Source organism: Erpetoichthys calabaricus, chromosome 3, assembly GCF_900747795.2.
Source record: "Erpetoichthys calabaricus chromosome 3, fErpCal1.3, whole genome shotgun sequence".
NCBI classification, from domain to species: domain Eukaryota; kingdom Metazoa; phylum Chordata; class Cladistia; order Polypteriformes; family Polypteridae; genus Erpetoichthys; species Erpetoichthys calabaricus.
In genome coordinates, this window is record NC_041396.2 from 48923741 (window position 1) to 48936394 (window position 12654).

At 37.8% G+C, this 12654-nt stretch overlaps 1 protein-coding gene across 1 annotated transcript in view; it reads left to right on the plus strand.

Annotated features, from left to right (window-relative positions):
- The window catches only part of LOC114648010 (exostosin-1-like), a 337474-nt gene that overhangs the window by 295593 nt on the left and 29227 nt on the right, over window positions 1-12654 (plus strand). The window contains exons 7-8 of the mRNA XM_028796783.2: window positions 2628-2746; window positions 5071-5166. Of these exons, the coding sequence (XP_028652616.1) occupies window positions 2628-2746; window positions 5071-5166 (215 nt within the window). The remainder of the gene's footprint in view (window positions 1-2627; window positions 2747-5070; window positions 5167-12654) is intronic.

A 12654-nucleotide genomic window follows, 5' to 3' on the forward strand; every position in this document is an offset into this window, starting at 1 on the left:
TCATAAATGGAAGAATTAGAAGAGAGCGTGTATTTAGAGATGATGATTTCCAAGAACTATCCTCTTGGAGTTGTGAGCTGAACTGGAGACAGCTTTACAAAGGCAAACTTTGAGGAATTGTGCTCTACCCATTTCTTTGCAAGTTCTGTCCACTCTCGGGTTTTTAGCAACAAGAGCTTTTCAACATGAACTTGCTGACCAATTGTATTTCACAATCATCACTGAGTCATGCCATACCAGCTGTATGGGATCGTATTATCTGCTCGTCATACAGATATATAAGATTTCCTTACATTGAAGTTGAACTGGCAAACATGAAAGAGCAATTCACAGCAACATCCAGTTTTCCAAACATAATCAGAGCAGTCAACTGCACGGATCTTGCTATTGCAACAGTGTTGGACAAGATACATAAGCTAGGGATGAATCACCAAAAGAATGAGTTGCCATTACATCATTTATAGCAGGAGAGCCTATAAAAATGGGAACTCCGAACAGTCACAGGTACTTTTTCCAACTAGTGCTGCAAAAGTCAAGAAGTCCTTTTAAGGATTAGAGTCACCTCAAAGAGCCATATAAAGAGCAGAGAATCTATCCATTGTGGCGCTAGGTGATGATGCTACACTATAATACATATATACACTATATGTGAATTTCCCATTGGGATTAATAAAGTATATCTATCTATCTATCTATCTATCTATCTATCTATCTATCTATCTATCTATCTATCTATCTATCTATCTATCTATCTATCTATCTATCTATCTATCTATCTATCTATCTATCTATCTATCTATCTATCTATCTATCTATCTATAAAGGCACCTTCAGAGAATGAATTTGCTTATGTAAATAGAAAGCATTTCCACTCTATTAATGTGCTGCTTTATAGTGCACAGAAAGTGTGTCACATTGTGCAAGTATGTGGTGTGTTGCATAATGTGGCACACAATTGTGGCTTCCTGTACCTGAAGAGATGCAGTATGATGAACCTGACTTACCCATCAAATGATCAGCCAAATCAAATACTGTTACAGCTTTGTTTGATTTTAATTATTAGAATGTAAAAACAGGTAATCAGATGCAGCATTTATTTTTTAACCAATTCATTTAATTTGTGGTCAATATCACATAGTACATCCCTTATATTCCTTAGTTCATTGGCCACATCTCTTACAGCATCCATTTTTGCATTTTGTGACTCCAGAACAGCATTCATCAACACACAGGCAGATGGTCACCCAACGGTTTCTGAAGCAGAGGTGTGTTCACATCTGGGCACAGCAGTATAATCATCACCTGGAGTCACATACTCGGCATGGGGGTCAGCTTTTGTAATATTGCCTAAAACTGAATAAACAGACGATGAGATGTGACTCGCCTTTTCACATCGACTTTGATATCTGACCACTTCTTTTTTTATTTCAGGCACTATATGACTTTCTGAACTTGAACTTTTGAGTGTCTCTGCTTCATTGTATTACTCCATTAATTTCCTTTTGTTGCTTATACCACTGCTTAAACCAACAAATAGTACGTCTTTTCTTGCCTCCACTTTGCATTCACTGAAATTTGTCTTTTTTTTCCACATGCTTTTGCCATTGTCTTTTAAAAAAACACTGAACGGAAGTGACTATTTATATTGCTTTGCATTTGCATCATCCTGTTCTTAGCTAATAAGAGTGGAACCTGATTTAGTCTACTGTTTGAATAGCCCTTCCCTATGTCAACATCATAAAGTCTTATTTGAGTATCTGGTTTCGTTCTGTTGGCTTATACAAGTCTGTCCATTCTTCTCTGATGTCTCAACTTGTCAAGGGTTTTTTGCACAGAGAACTTCCAAGCACTGGATGTATTTTTTGTTCATGGTCATTCAATGTAAATGTTAGAGGTCTTATTATGAATAATCCCAGAAAGGTAGATGTTTCTTTAATATCAGAATCACCAAATCTTGCACCAACAATCATACCAAGATCAAAGCCTCATCGATCATTCTAATGTATGGTTGAACAACAAACTTTTTGTCCATGACTTCATGCTACATGCCTCTGCATTTTACTAACATGGCTCTGTAGTTTTTTTCAGATTCTCTGAATGTGTTGTGTAAAGAAGTGCTTCCTAGTTTCCGTCTTAAATGAACTCCCCCATAAATGATCAAGCATGTGATTAAACACAAGTTTCATGATTTAGCATGAATAACTGCAGCTGATTAAAGCTATCTTTTTTAAATGCATTTATTTAATCCAGAGCTTGTTATCAAAACTGAAGCAATTCAGTCCCCATTGCCTCTTAGAATATGGCATGCCTTTAAATCCAATAATGCTTTTCTGTCATGGTTACAAAATGACACAAAATGCTATCAGGGACTTCTGTGTATGTCTGTTACATGTAAGTAATATATCAATGACAAAAAATGTCTAATAGAGCACTATTTAAACATTAAAGAAGTTTGTGACATTGTTAGTATAATAGAAACAGCATTCGAAACAGTTACTTAGGGGATTGAGATACATTAATTTTTTTAATGAAGATGTATCATCAAAATGTGATGAACATTTAGCCAGCAGAACTGAAAAAATATTTATTGTTTTTTTATTCTTTTGTTTTTCTCAATGATATTTCAGGTAAAAGTCCCCACCAAGAGTTCACAGCTGTTATTCATGTTGTAACACCAGTATTGTCACAATCCCAGCCTGTTGTCAAATTGCTAAATGTTGTCACCAGATCAAAATATTGCACTCAGGTAAGAATGTGACTGGAAGAAGAACAAAAGTACAATTGTTATTAAAGATGGAAAAATGCATGCTACTGTAGGTCTGTATGTTTCACTAGTAAAAGTAAAAATAATGAATCAAACAAAATGCTTGTCAGTGAACAAAATCATGACATCCGCATCCTCATCAACATTACAGAAAATTTGAGCATTTATTTATGAAAAACATTAAAAAGTTGCTGCATACAATGTACCTGACTAATATTGAAGCACAATTTATTTAAGGTAGTCAGTCAGTCAGTCAGTCATTTCCCAACTCGCTATATCCTAACACAGGGTCACGGGGGTCTGCTGGAACCAATTCTAGCCAGCACAGGGTGCAAAGCAGGAACAAATCCCCAGGCAGGGTGCCAGCCCACCACAGTTATTTAAGGTATAATTACATAAAGTAAGATTAGGGAAATACAATTTGCATTCTCATTGTTATTTCCTATCCTTAAGCAAAAAGAAGACCAAAACGTACTGAGTGTTTAAATATTCTTTATAAGCTGCCAAAAAGCATCTATCCACTGTCAAATGTATTGTGATAGACGGGCGGCAGCTCAACCTGGCCAGGATGTCCTGAGGATGGGGGGGGGGGGGTTGGGGGGGGCAGCTACTTTTGGTCACTGCCTCCACCAAAACGTTAGATAGCAGCTCCCCTGGAGTGTAGCAGTACCATGGATTCCCACAGTACATCGTGGAACCTGGAGTTCGGTTTCTCAGCCGAGTTGGGTACCGTGGGTGCTGCCAGGAGGAGCTGTGAAAAGCCCGGAGGAGCCATGCCGAATCCATAGCCTGGAAGTACTCACAAGTCACAAGTAAGGAATCGCCGAAGTACATCCGGGCTGAAGAAAAAGTCAGTTCTCCATCCAACCTGGAAGTGCTAGCAAGTCACGGGGAAGGAAGGAAGGACAGAAGCACTTCCGGGTCAAGGACTGCTGTGAGCCCAGAAGGCGAGCCGGATTTGGGGCGAGTAGGACAGAGTTTGCTGGGAGGTGTGGAGGAGAGATTTGAGTTTAATTATTGTGATTATTATTATTGTATTGTCTGTTTATTGTGGTGGAGGTGTTAGAGGGCACTATTACAGGAAGAAAGGAATTAATAGATCTTGTTGCTTTTAACCTGTGTCCAGAGCGTCTGTCTGTTGGGTTTAAAGGGGCAACAGCGACACCTAGCGTCTTAGAGTATTTAATCCAATTTCTGAATTGCAGCAGGCCAGAACCTTCGGTGTAATACCTGAGAGAAGCACTCACTCACTCACTGGGCATCAGTTCAGATCAGTTTGCTAGTTAATCTAAACTGCCTAACTTAGGAAAACAAAGAGAACACTGCTCACTGAAAAAATGAGTGCAGACTCCACACATAGAGCAAGCTGGCCATGATTTCAGCTCAGTCTCCTTGGGCTGTGCAGCAGCACAGTGAAGTATGGTGCCACCCATGGAAAACCAAGGTGGAAGAAAAGCATATGATTTAGGGAAGGGCCATGATGAATTCTGTATATATAACTGTGACTTAATTATTATCACTATGAAAAAAGTTATAAAATGTCATGCCATTTAAAAAAACAATATACCAGTAATTTTTCTAATTTGATAAACCATTACTACATGGCAGTCAAAAGGAGCAACTTGATTTTTTATTACTTTTACCTAAGAATCACTCATAAAAACCAAATTGTTTTTCATTTGTGCATAATAACACTAAATATGTTAAAAATGACAAAGAAGTAACATCATCTTGTAAGTATTTTAAAATGAATAAATAAGTTAACCAATTAAAAAAAACATATAACAAAGCACTTATGCACTAGGAACTGTTAAAAAAAAATCCATCCACCAGTTTCTTCAGCCCTCTGTATCTCACCCAGGATTGCAAAGGGCCAAAGACTATTTTGGTGGCACTGCATGAAAGGCAAACATCAACCCTGGACTGGTAACCAGTCCATCTCAGGACATACTGATACTCAGTCATGCCTGGCTAATTACTCTGATGTGTCTTTGGAGTGTTTGAGAAAAAAAACAGAGCACCCAGGGAAAAAAAACATAAAACACAGCCATGGGAAGAACATGAAAACTTCACGCAGATTGTGACCAAGTCTGAGATTTGAATTTGGTCTTCTGAAGCTGTGAGACAGAGATGTAAACAACTGCAACATCATATGACCCTATCTTGTGAATATTTTTGTGTTTATTCTTATGTCAGTTTAGATTTACTGACTTAATTCCATTGTTTAATTAAATGTGAACTGGGAATAATGTAAAATGATATCAAACATATGTACATTTCTGCCTTTTTATTTATTTTTATTTCAGATTATACTGCTGTGGAACTGTGACAAGCCTTTACCTCTAAAGAATAAATGGCCCTCCACCCTAGTGCCTATAATATTCATTGACGGAATGAGCAAGGTAAATCCATCCTTCTTGTTTCTATAATCTACTAGTCGGTCTGATATTGTTGGGTTTCTGTTGTTCCTAAAACAACATCATAGTTGTTGGTTCAGGAAATTCCTTCGCCTTCAACCCATCATCTTTAAGCTCCGCCTTTGACATTATAAACCAGGAAAAGCATGAAAAAGCAAGCAAAATCCCCAGATTTATGACATGGAGGCGGACATTTATCTCCACTTCAATTCATGTAATAAAGAGTTCAACCCTGGATGGGACAGTAGTCCATCTAAGGCAAACCCACAGTTAGGGGTTCACTTTTAGTGGAGAGCTAAAGGAAGTGACATCAGTGCTCCTGAGACAGATCAGTCCAGGAGGTAGAAGAGGAGAAGAGTTTACCAACAGTGCCCTCTTTCACTCAGCAGTGATACTGTCTATTTTGTAACCCTTTAGTTATTCTCTATTCGCAATTGCCTGACACAGTATACAAAAATAAATATATATTGGCCTATGTAAACAGAACATGGATGTCACTAATACTGAATAGGACTAAAGGCAATGAATGGAATTCTGCGTTGTTGTTTTCCACCTGTGCAGTATTTTAATGAAAGTGCTCTCATGTCAGGGTATATGAAAACCTCAAAAATCATCACTTGAGCAATCATTTTAACTCTCATACTTTTATAGTTTGCAGTTAAATAAGGATAGGCATTTATATTTTAAAAATTAAAAAAAACTTTTATTTTTGATGTTATGTTATTTTGTTATGTATTTTTATCAATACAGAATTAATCATTTGAGTAAAACATTTATCAATAGTTCAAATATATCAATTATTAATTTATGCTTCTATTCGATTTTAAAATCCCAAGTAGCTTTCAATTATACTGTTTTCAAAATACCATATTAGTAGTAAACTACCACTGCAGGATGTCTCATCTGTTTGACCACGTTGTAAACAGTGTCTATGGTTTCAGCATGAAATTAAATGACGATATGTAGAACATATTCAGATAATCTAACATTAAAAATGTCAGAAACACATGAGTATGTGTCTAGAAGTACATGCTTTGGATCCCAGCCCTTGCAATTAAAGAAACAATTTTTTATCCTTCAATTTATTGAGTGTGTAATAATTTTTTAGGCTTGAGGCAGCCTAGCTACCAGAAATGCCTTGAAGTGAGTTACTTACACCCCACTACAGCTGAGTGAGCGGCAGCTATGCAATTATGAACCCACAAAGCATGTCTCCACGGACAGGTTCTCTGGTTTATTGTAGTCATAAATGAGTTGCTCCAAGGGGCAGTGTTTCTTAACTGGGAGTTTTCAGTCTAGGATGATTGATGTAGCCAAATATCACAAACTATGGCCTCTTCCGTAAACAAGAAGTGGGCTAGTGACAGTTAGGAACCTTTTTTTGAACAAAATAGACTCCAGAACAGGTTTGATATTTAGTGTGTTTATTGCATTGTGTCCAGTGTTGCTAGTTAGGTTTTGCTCACCCATAATGCTGAGTTTCAGCTACCAGGGTCTAGACTGTTATGTTATGTAAGAATGGTCAGTTTGGTTCTTTTCATTGCTCAGTCACTTGTTAACTTTGCACATTTTCACCCTTTCGGTGATTTTCAAAGGAAATATGTGTTAGATCAGTTGGCAGCTCTTAATTAGGAAAGGCGTGGGCATGTGGTAAAGTGTCGCCAGAGAGGAAATGACAACCCATCCAGTGTTAATTTCTATCTTGCAGCAAATGGCATCTAATTAGGTTTTGGCTCCTTGTGCCTTGATAATGAAAAGGCAGGCTCATAAGGTGGATGGATTTTTAAGTATACTGTATTGTCCAGTTTAGAATGACTGAAAAGTTAATAATTTTTAAATGTGAAAATTAAAATAAAATGAACATTTTCCCCTGTTGATATCAGAAAGTAATTAAGCAACATAACACAAATAGATCATACTTTTAGATTTGGAGCCATCTGAAACTGTTTGTAAGAACTTAAGTAGTGTAAAAGAGTTGTACAGTTTTTGTTATTTAAGAGAACAGATATGTGAGCTGCCAGTGCTTCTTGTTAATTAAATAAATACCAGAGTAAATTACCCCATCTAAATACATTAAATGAATCGAACATATCAAATTGCTTGGAATATTTTGTGGAAACTATTAATAGTTAATTAGCTGAGTTTTTGTGCTAGCTCACATCCTGTGCATACAGCCTCTGTATCATTTATTTCCACTACGTGTTTTATGTTTTATTCCTTGATGACACCTGCACAAGAATGCACCGAGAACTAAAATAATTGGAACACTTCACTGAACATCTATCCTTTTCATCCACAAACTGAGCTGAGACTCTTAGGGGGTGAAGTAAAGTATAAGAATAGAAGCTACACATTTCTGTGAAATGGTACAGTAAGTGACTCAGGTTTGATAACAGTGCTGAAGAAAAGAAGCCAAGCATAATATAATTTGGATCACAAGGCCAAAAATATTGTCAGTAGGGTACAAGAGCTTAAAATAGCACATTCTCTCAAAGGAACCAGTTAGAGTTTCTCTGACAAGGTCAAAAGAAAGTATATTACAAGAGTTCTTCAGCTTCAAGGCTTATGCAGACTCGAGGAAAATAATATCCTGTGGTGACATACCAAATGGCTTGTAGTGCTCTTTATGAAACAGCTACAGGTAAGCTACAAGTTTTTCATTTCTTTTTATTTCTCAACAGGCTTTAATGCTTTCTGTATGCATTAGTAAGTTTTCGTGTAAGCTGCACTAAGAAATCTTACATCCACTGGGATTCTCTGAACGTTTTTATTTGTAAGGGGTAACTAAATGAATGTAGGCATCATCATCAGAAACATTTTGATTTTGAATGTGGCTTTTTTACATTTACATTTACCTTTATTTGCTTAGCAGATGCTTTTATCCAAAGAAATTTACAAAAGAGGTTAACGTAATCAAGTAAAAACCAGTCTGAGGGATTATTTAGGAACAAGTGTCACAGGACAAGAGTACAAAATTGATTATCACAAGTGAAGAGTTCAAAACTAAATAATAAGCGAATTACAATTCCGGGTTTTACATACAAACCCTAACAGACGATATCACTTAGATAGAAATTCATGAAACAAGAGAGTCTTCAGATGCTTCTTAAACACATTGAGGGAGCCAGAGTTTCAAATGGAGATGGGCAGCTAGTTCCAACAGCTACAAGCTACACATGAAAAGAGTCTGGACTGATACCCCACAGAGAGGCCATTTACAGACAACATTTATCAACATATCTGAGTGGTTGTGAAGGAGCATAGGACCTAACAAGTGTCTCCATATATATAGGAGCAGACCCACTTTAATATGTGCTGCTACAAGAGGACAGTGTACTGATTTGAAGAGAGGAGTGACACATGCCTGCCTTGGCTGATGGAACACCAGATGTGTTTTTAAAAGTTAAATGCAACACAGCCTGTAAATTCATATTTACTGTAAATCTGTATCTTTTAAAATCATGACATGCCTCTGCTAATGTGTAGTCTCCTTGTGTAAATGCAAGTTTATTTCAAGGTACTCCAATTTTCCCCTCCAACATCCCAAAAATATTAATTAGCAGCTCTAACTTGGCTCTATATGACTGAACGTGGTGTGTGCCTCAGTGGGCCCTGAAATAGATGCCGTCTGGATAAGGCCCTGGTCCCTGGCAACATTAAACTGGATTAAGCTGAACTGATAAAGAATAAAAGTTGCTTTTTCACTTTCCATACTGAGGGCAAAAACTGAGATTTTTTTGTATATGGGACTTGATGCTAGAAGTACAAATGAAAACGGTAATGACTTATTTTGTATTGTAAAGAAAGAAAAGCATATAATTTTATATTCCATCTTCAATGGATCTGTATTTCATATGCAGGTTAGAACACAGCTGGAATAGCATTGTGTTTTAAAACTGGCAAAATCTTGAAAATCATAGTCACATTTTTCATCTACACATATTGAATCTCATCTTCTGTACAAGCTTGCTTTAGTAGCAGTCTGACAAAGTCAGACAAGATTTCCATTTTCACAACAACATACACACTGATGCTCCCATCCTAGCAGATTAAATTCCTCTAGAATTACTTATGTCTACCCAAGCATCAGCTCTCTGTGGCCTATACTTAAGTATATATCTCATGGGACATCTACTGTAAATGGCTCTATTCATTAGATCCTCAGATAGGCTTCTTTTAATTCAAAATAAATGTGGTCCTTCTCCCAGGTCACCCCAAATTGTCAGTTTCCTCAGTCTGTCTCAATGTTCAAGCCATGAAAACCTATTGAGGTACATCACTTACAGCTCTTACACTTGCAGTCTCACACTTTTGGATACTACCTAAAGGCTGATACCACACTTAAACCAAGGATTTATCTTCTGATTTATCACCTAGTCTGATGTCATATCCACAGTAATGTTATCCGTACATCATCCTGTTACTTAAACTCATAATCCTCTCTGCTTTCACCTCAGTAACAGATATTACCAAGAGTTAAAAATGCTATCTGCCATCTTACTTTATAACTTTATATAGGTAGCCACCATGTTCTCATAAATTGCACATTAATATTCTTTTTATAAACATCATATAAATGGGATTACATTCAAAATGAATACCTAGCAGCAGCACCCATCCAACCCCATGCTCTGGAGGCACCTTCTCCAACATGTCCCTAAATATGTGTACACCAAATTGGCACACCCATACAGCCCCCCAAATGTGCATGTGAAAAGAAACGGTTATTGGCTATTCGATAACCAGGACATAATCTTTATTTTTTTCAGGTTTGACAATCAGCTCAAGATTTAAGTCCAGTACCTCAGCATATACTGAGATCTAGTTAGAAGAATAAAAAATATATAAGTTGTTTTTTTGTCGAGTAGCAGAAGTTAAGAATCCTAAGGGCTAGAGAAAATGTTTGATGGAAACTGAAAATGTATCATTTGGAAATCTTTCTAACTCATAATTTTTAGTTATAATGGATTTTAGGGTCGGTCAAAGGTCACAGATCAAAATCAGTTGTGCATGTAAAAGCCCAGGTATTGCCTCAATTGTGCTACCTATCTTGATGCTTTATTATTTTTTATGTTTTGTTTACTTTTTACCTTTCTGTACCTGCATGCTGGTGACCTCTATAGAACTGGTTAGTAATGCACCACCCCTTACTACAGCCATCTTCTTACACATTTGTGTGAAGCATCACGAGGATGTGGTCAAATTGTTTGGATGAAGTGCACAGGGACCATCCCACCTTCAAATGCTGTCCCTATGCTCTTCATCCTCTCACCTCTTCTTTTCCCTGGGGCTGACTTTGGCTGTTAATGCCCCTGCTCAGAGTAGTCTTTTACACTTAAAACAAATGGAATGATCAAAAAGGTTACAACATAGGTGCAGATTATTAAAAATGAATGACTTGAAGACCAAACAGTTGAAAACTAAGATGACTGCTCTGCAGACTAAATTTAGTAATTTATAAGATGAAATTTCAGAAATTAACAACCAGAGTATGTCAGTTACTAATCGAATTGACTATCATCTAGTAGTCCTGACCTTAATTACTATGAAATGCTTTGAGAGACTAATACAGGGACACAGTATGCAGTTTGCTTATAAGCACAAAAGGTCTTTAGAGGATGCAGTAGCCCTTGCACTGCCCAGCACCTTAGAACATCTGGGTAAAAAGAGCTTTTATGTCACTGTTATCTGTAGAAAGCAGCTAACTTCAATGCTGTAATTCTATCCAGAGAGATCTCCGGGCTCTTTGATCTGGGTCTCAGTGCCTTCTTGTGCAACTGCATCTTGGATTTCCTGACTGGTGGATCCCAGCACATATCGATTGGTAGATACACCTCTTCCAAGCTGATCCTAAATGCTGGCACCTCTCGGAGCAGTGTACTAAGTCTCTTACTGTACTCTGTGTTCACCAATGACTGTATGGTGTCACACACTAGAGCATGGGAGGCAGCTAAAGGGCCTGAATAAGGGTAATTCCATGACAGACCAGGAGGTGGTGGAATGTACTGACCCTATCTCTCTTTCCACTGCAGACCGATTACGGGATATTCCGCCTGGGTCCAATGGCCTCACTTTCCATTTCCTAATGAACTCGTTTCCAGTTCCGGCCCTGATGACCTCACTTCCAGTTCCGGCCCTGATTACCTCACTTCCTCTGCTCTCCCTTAAAACCGCCATCTTTGCCCCCTTAAGTCAATTCTGTTTTGGACTTGTATCTGTACACAATGTACTCCCAATTTAACTCTTTCACAGCCAGGAAAAATTATACAGGTGGCTGCCCCAAATCTTTTTTCGACTCAATTGTATCATCTTTGACAGTGGCCAGATTCAATACCATCATAAAATTTGCTGATGATTCTACCATTATAGGCTTGATCAAAGACAATGATGAGGCAACCAGTCGATAGCAGATTATATTAGGTTTGGTAAACTTTATTAGTCCCAAGGGGAAAGTTAGATGTATACACAGCATTACATTATGAATGATTCATTGGAAGAAGTTTTTAGTTTAGTTTTAAAGATAGAAACCAGAATCTAAGAAAGAAAAAGAAAGAAAGAAAGAAAGAAAGAAAGAAAGAAAGAAAGAAAGAAAGAAAGAAAGAAAGAAAGAAAGAAAGAAAGAAAGAAAGAAAGAAAGATCATTAAACCCTCAACTTCAACAATGTCAAAAGCAATTGAAAGCACGAGTGGATTTGGGAAAGACTGTGGTTAGCCTTAGAGCACACTATACTGTATGTGTGTACTGGATAGGCAGGACAGGACATCTTAAAGTAAAATGCCCCAAACTACAGGGAACAAATTAGCTGCCCCAGAGGCAGGATTCTTTGATTCACTAATTATTTTCAACTGCAATTTAAACTTTATACCCATTTGTTTGTAGAAAAAATGATAAAACCTTTACTGGAGTCCAGTACCAAAACAGAAAACTGAAGTCCAGACAGTTGATTGGGTTAATGTATCAAGGGGCTATTTCTTTTTAATTAACTGTGTCCTTCATTCCATGGACCACTTTAGGGTCTCCCTGGTTAACAAATCATAATCACTCAATTGGCAAACTGGTGATTTACATTTTCTTGTGTTAAAACTTGAATCTGGAACTGTTTGACAAAAGAGCATAAACATCACTCTTGTTTTAATCAAGCCATTTCAACATCCATCCATCCATCCATTTTCCAACCCGCTGAATCCAAACACAGGGTCACAGGGGTCTGCTGGAGCCAATCCCAGCCAACACAGGGCACAAGGCAGGAACCAAACCCAGGCAGGGTGCCAACCCACCGCAGGACACACACATACACACCCACACTAGGGCCAATTTAGAATTGCCAATCCACCTAACCTGCATGTCTTTGGACTGTGGGAGGAAACCGGAGCGCCCGGAGGAAATCCATGCAGACACGGGGAGAACATGTAAACTCCACGCAGGGAGGACCCGGGAAGCGAACCCAGGTCCCCAGGTCTCCCAACTGCGAG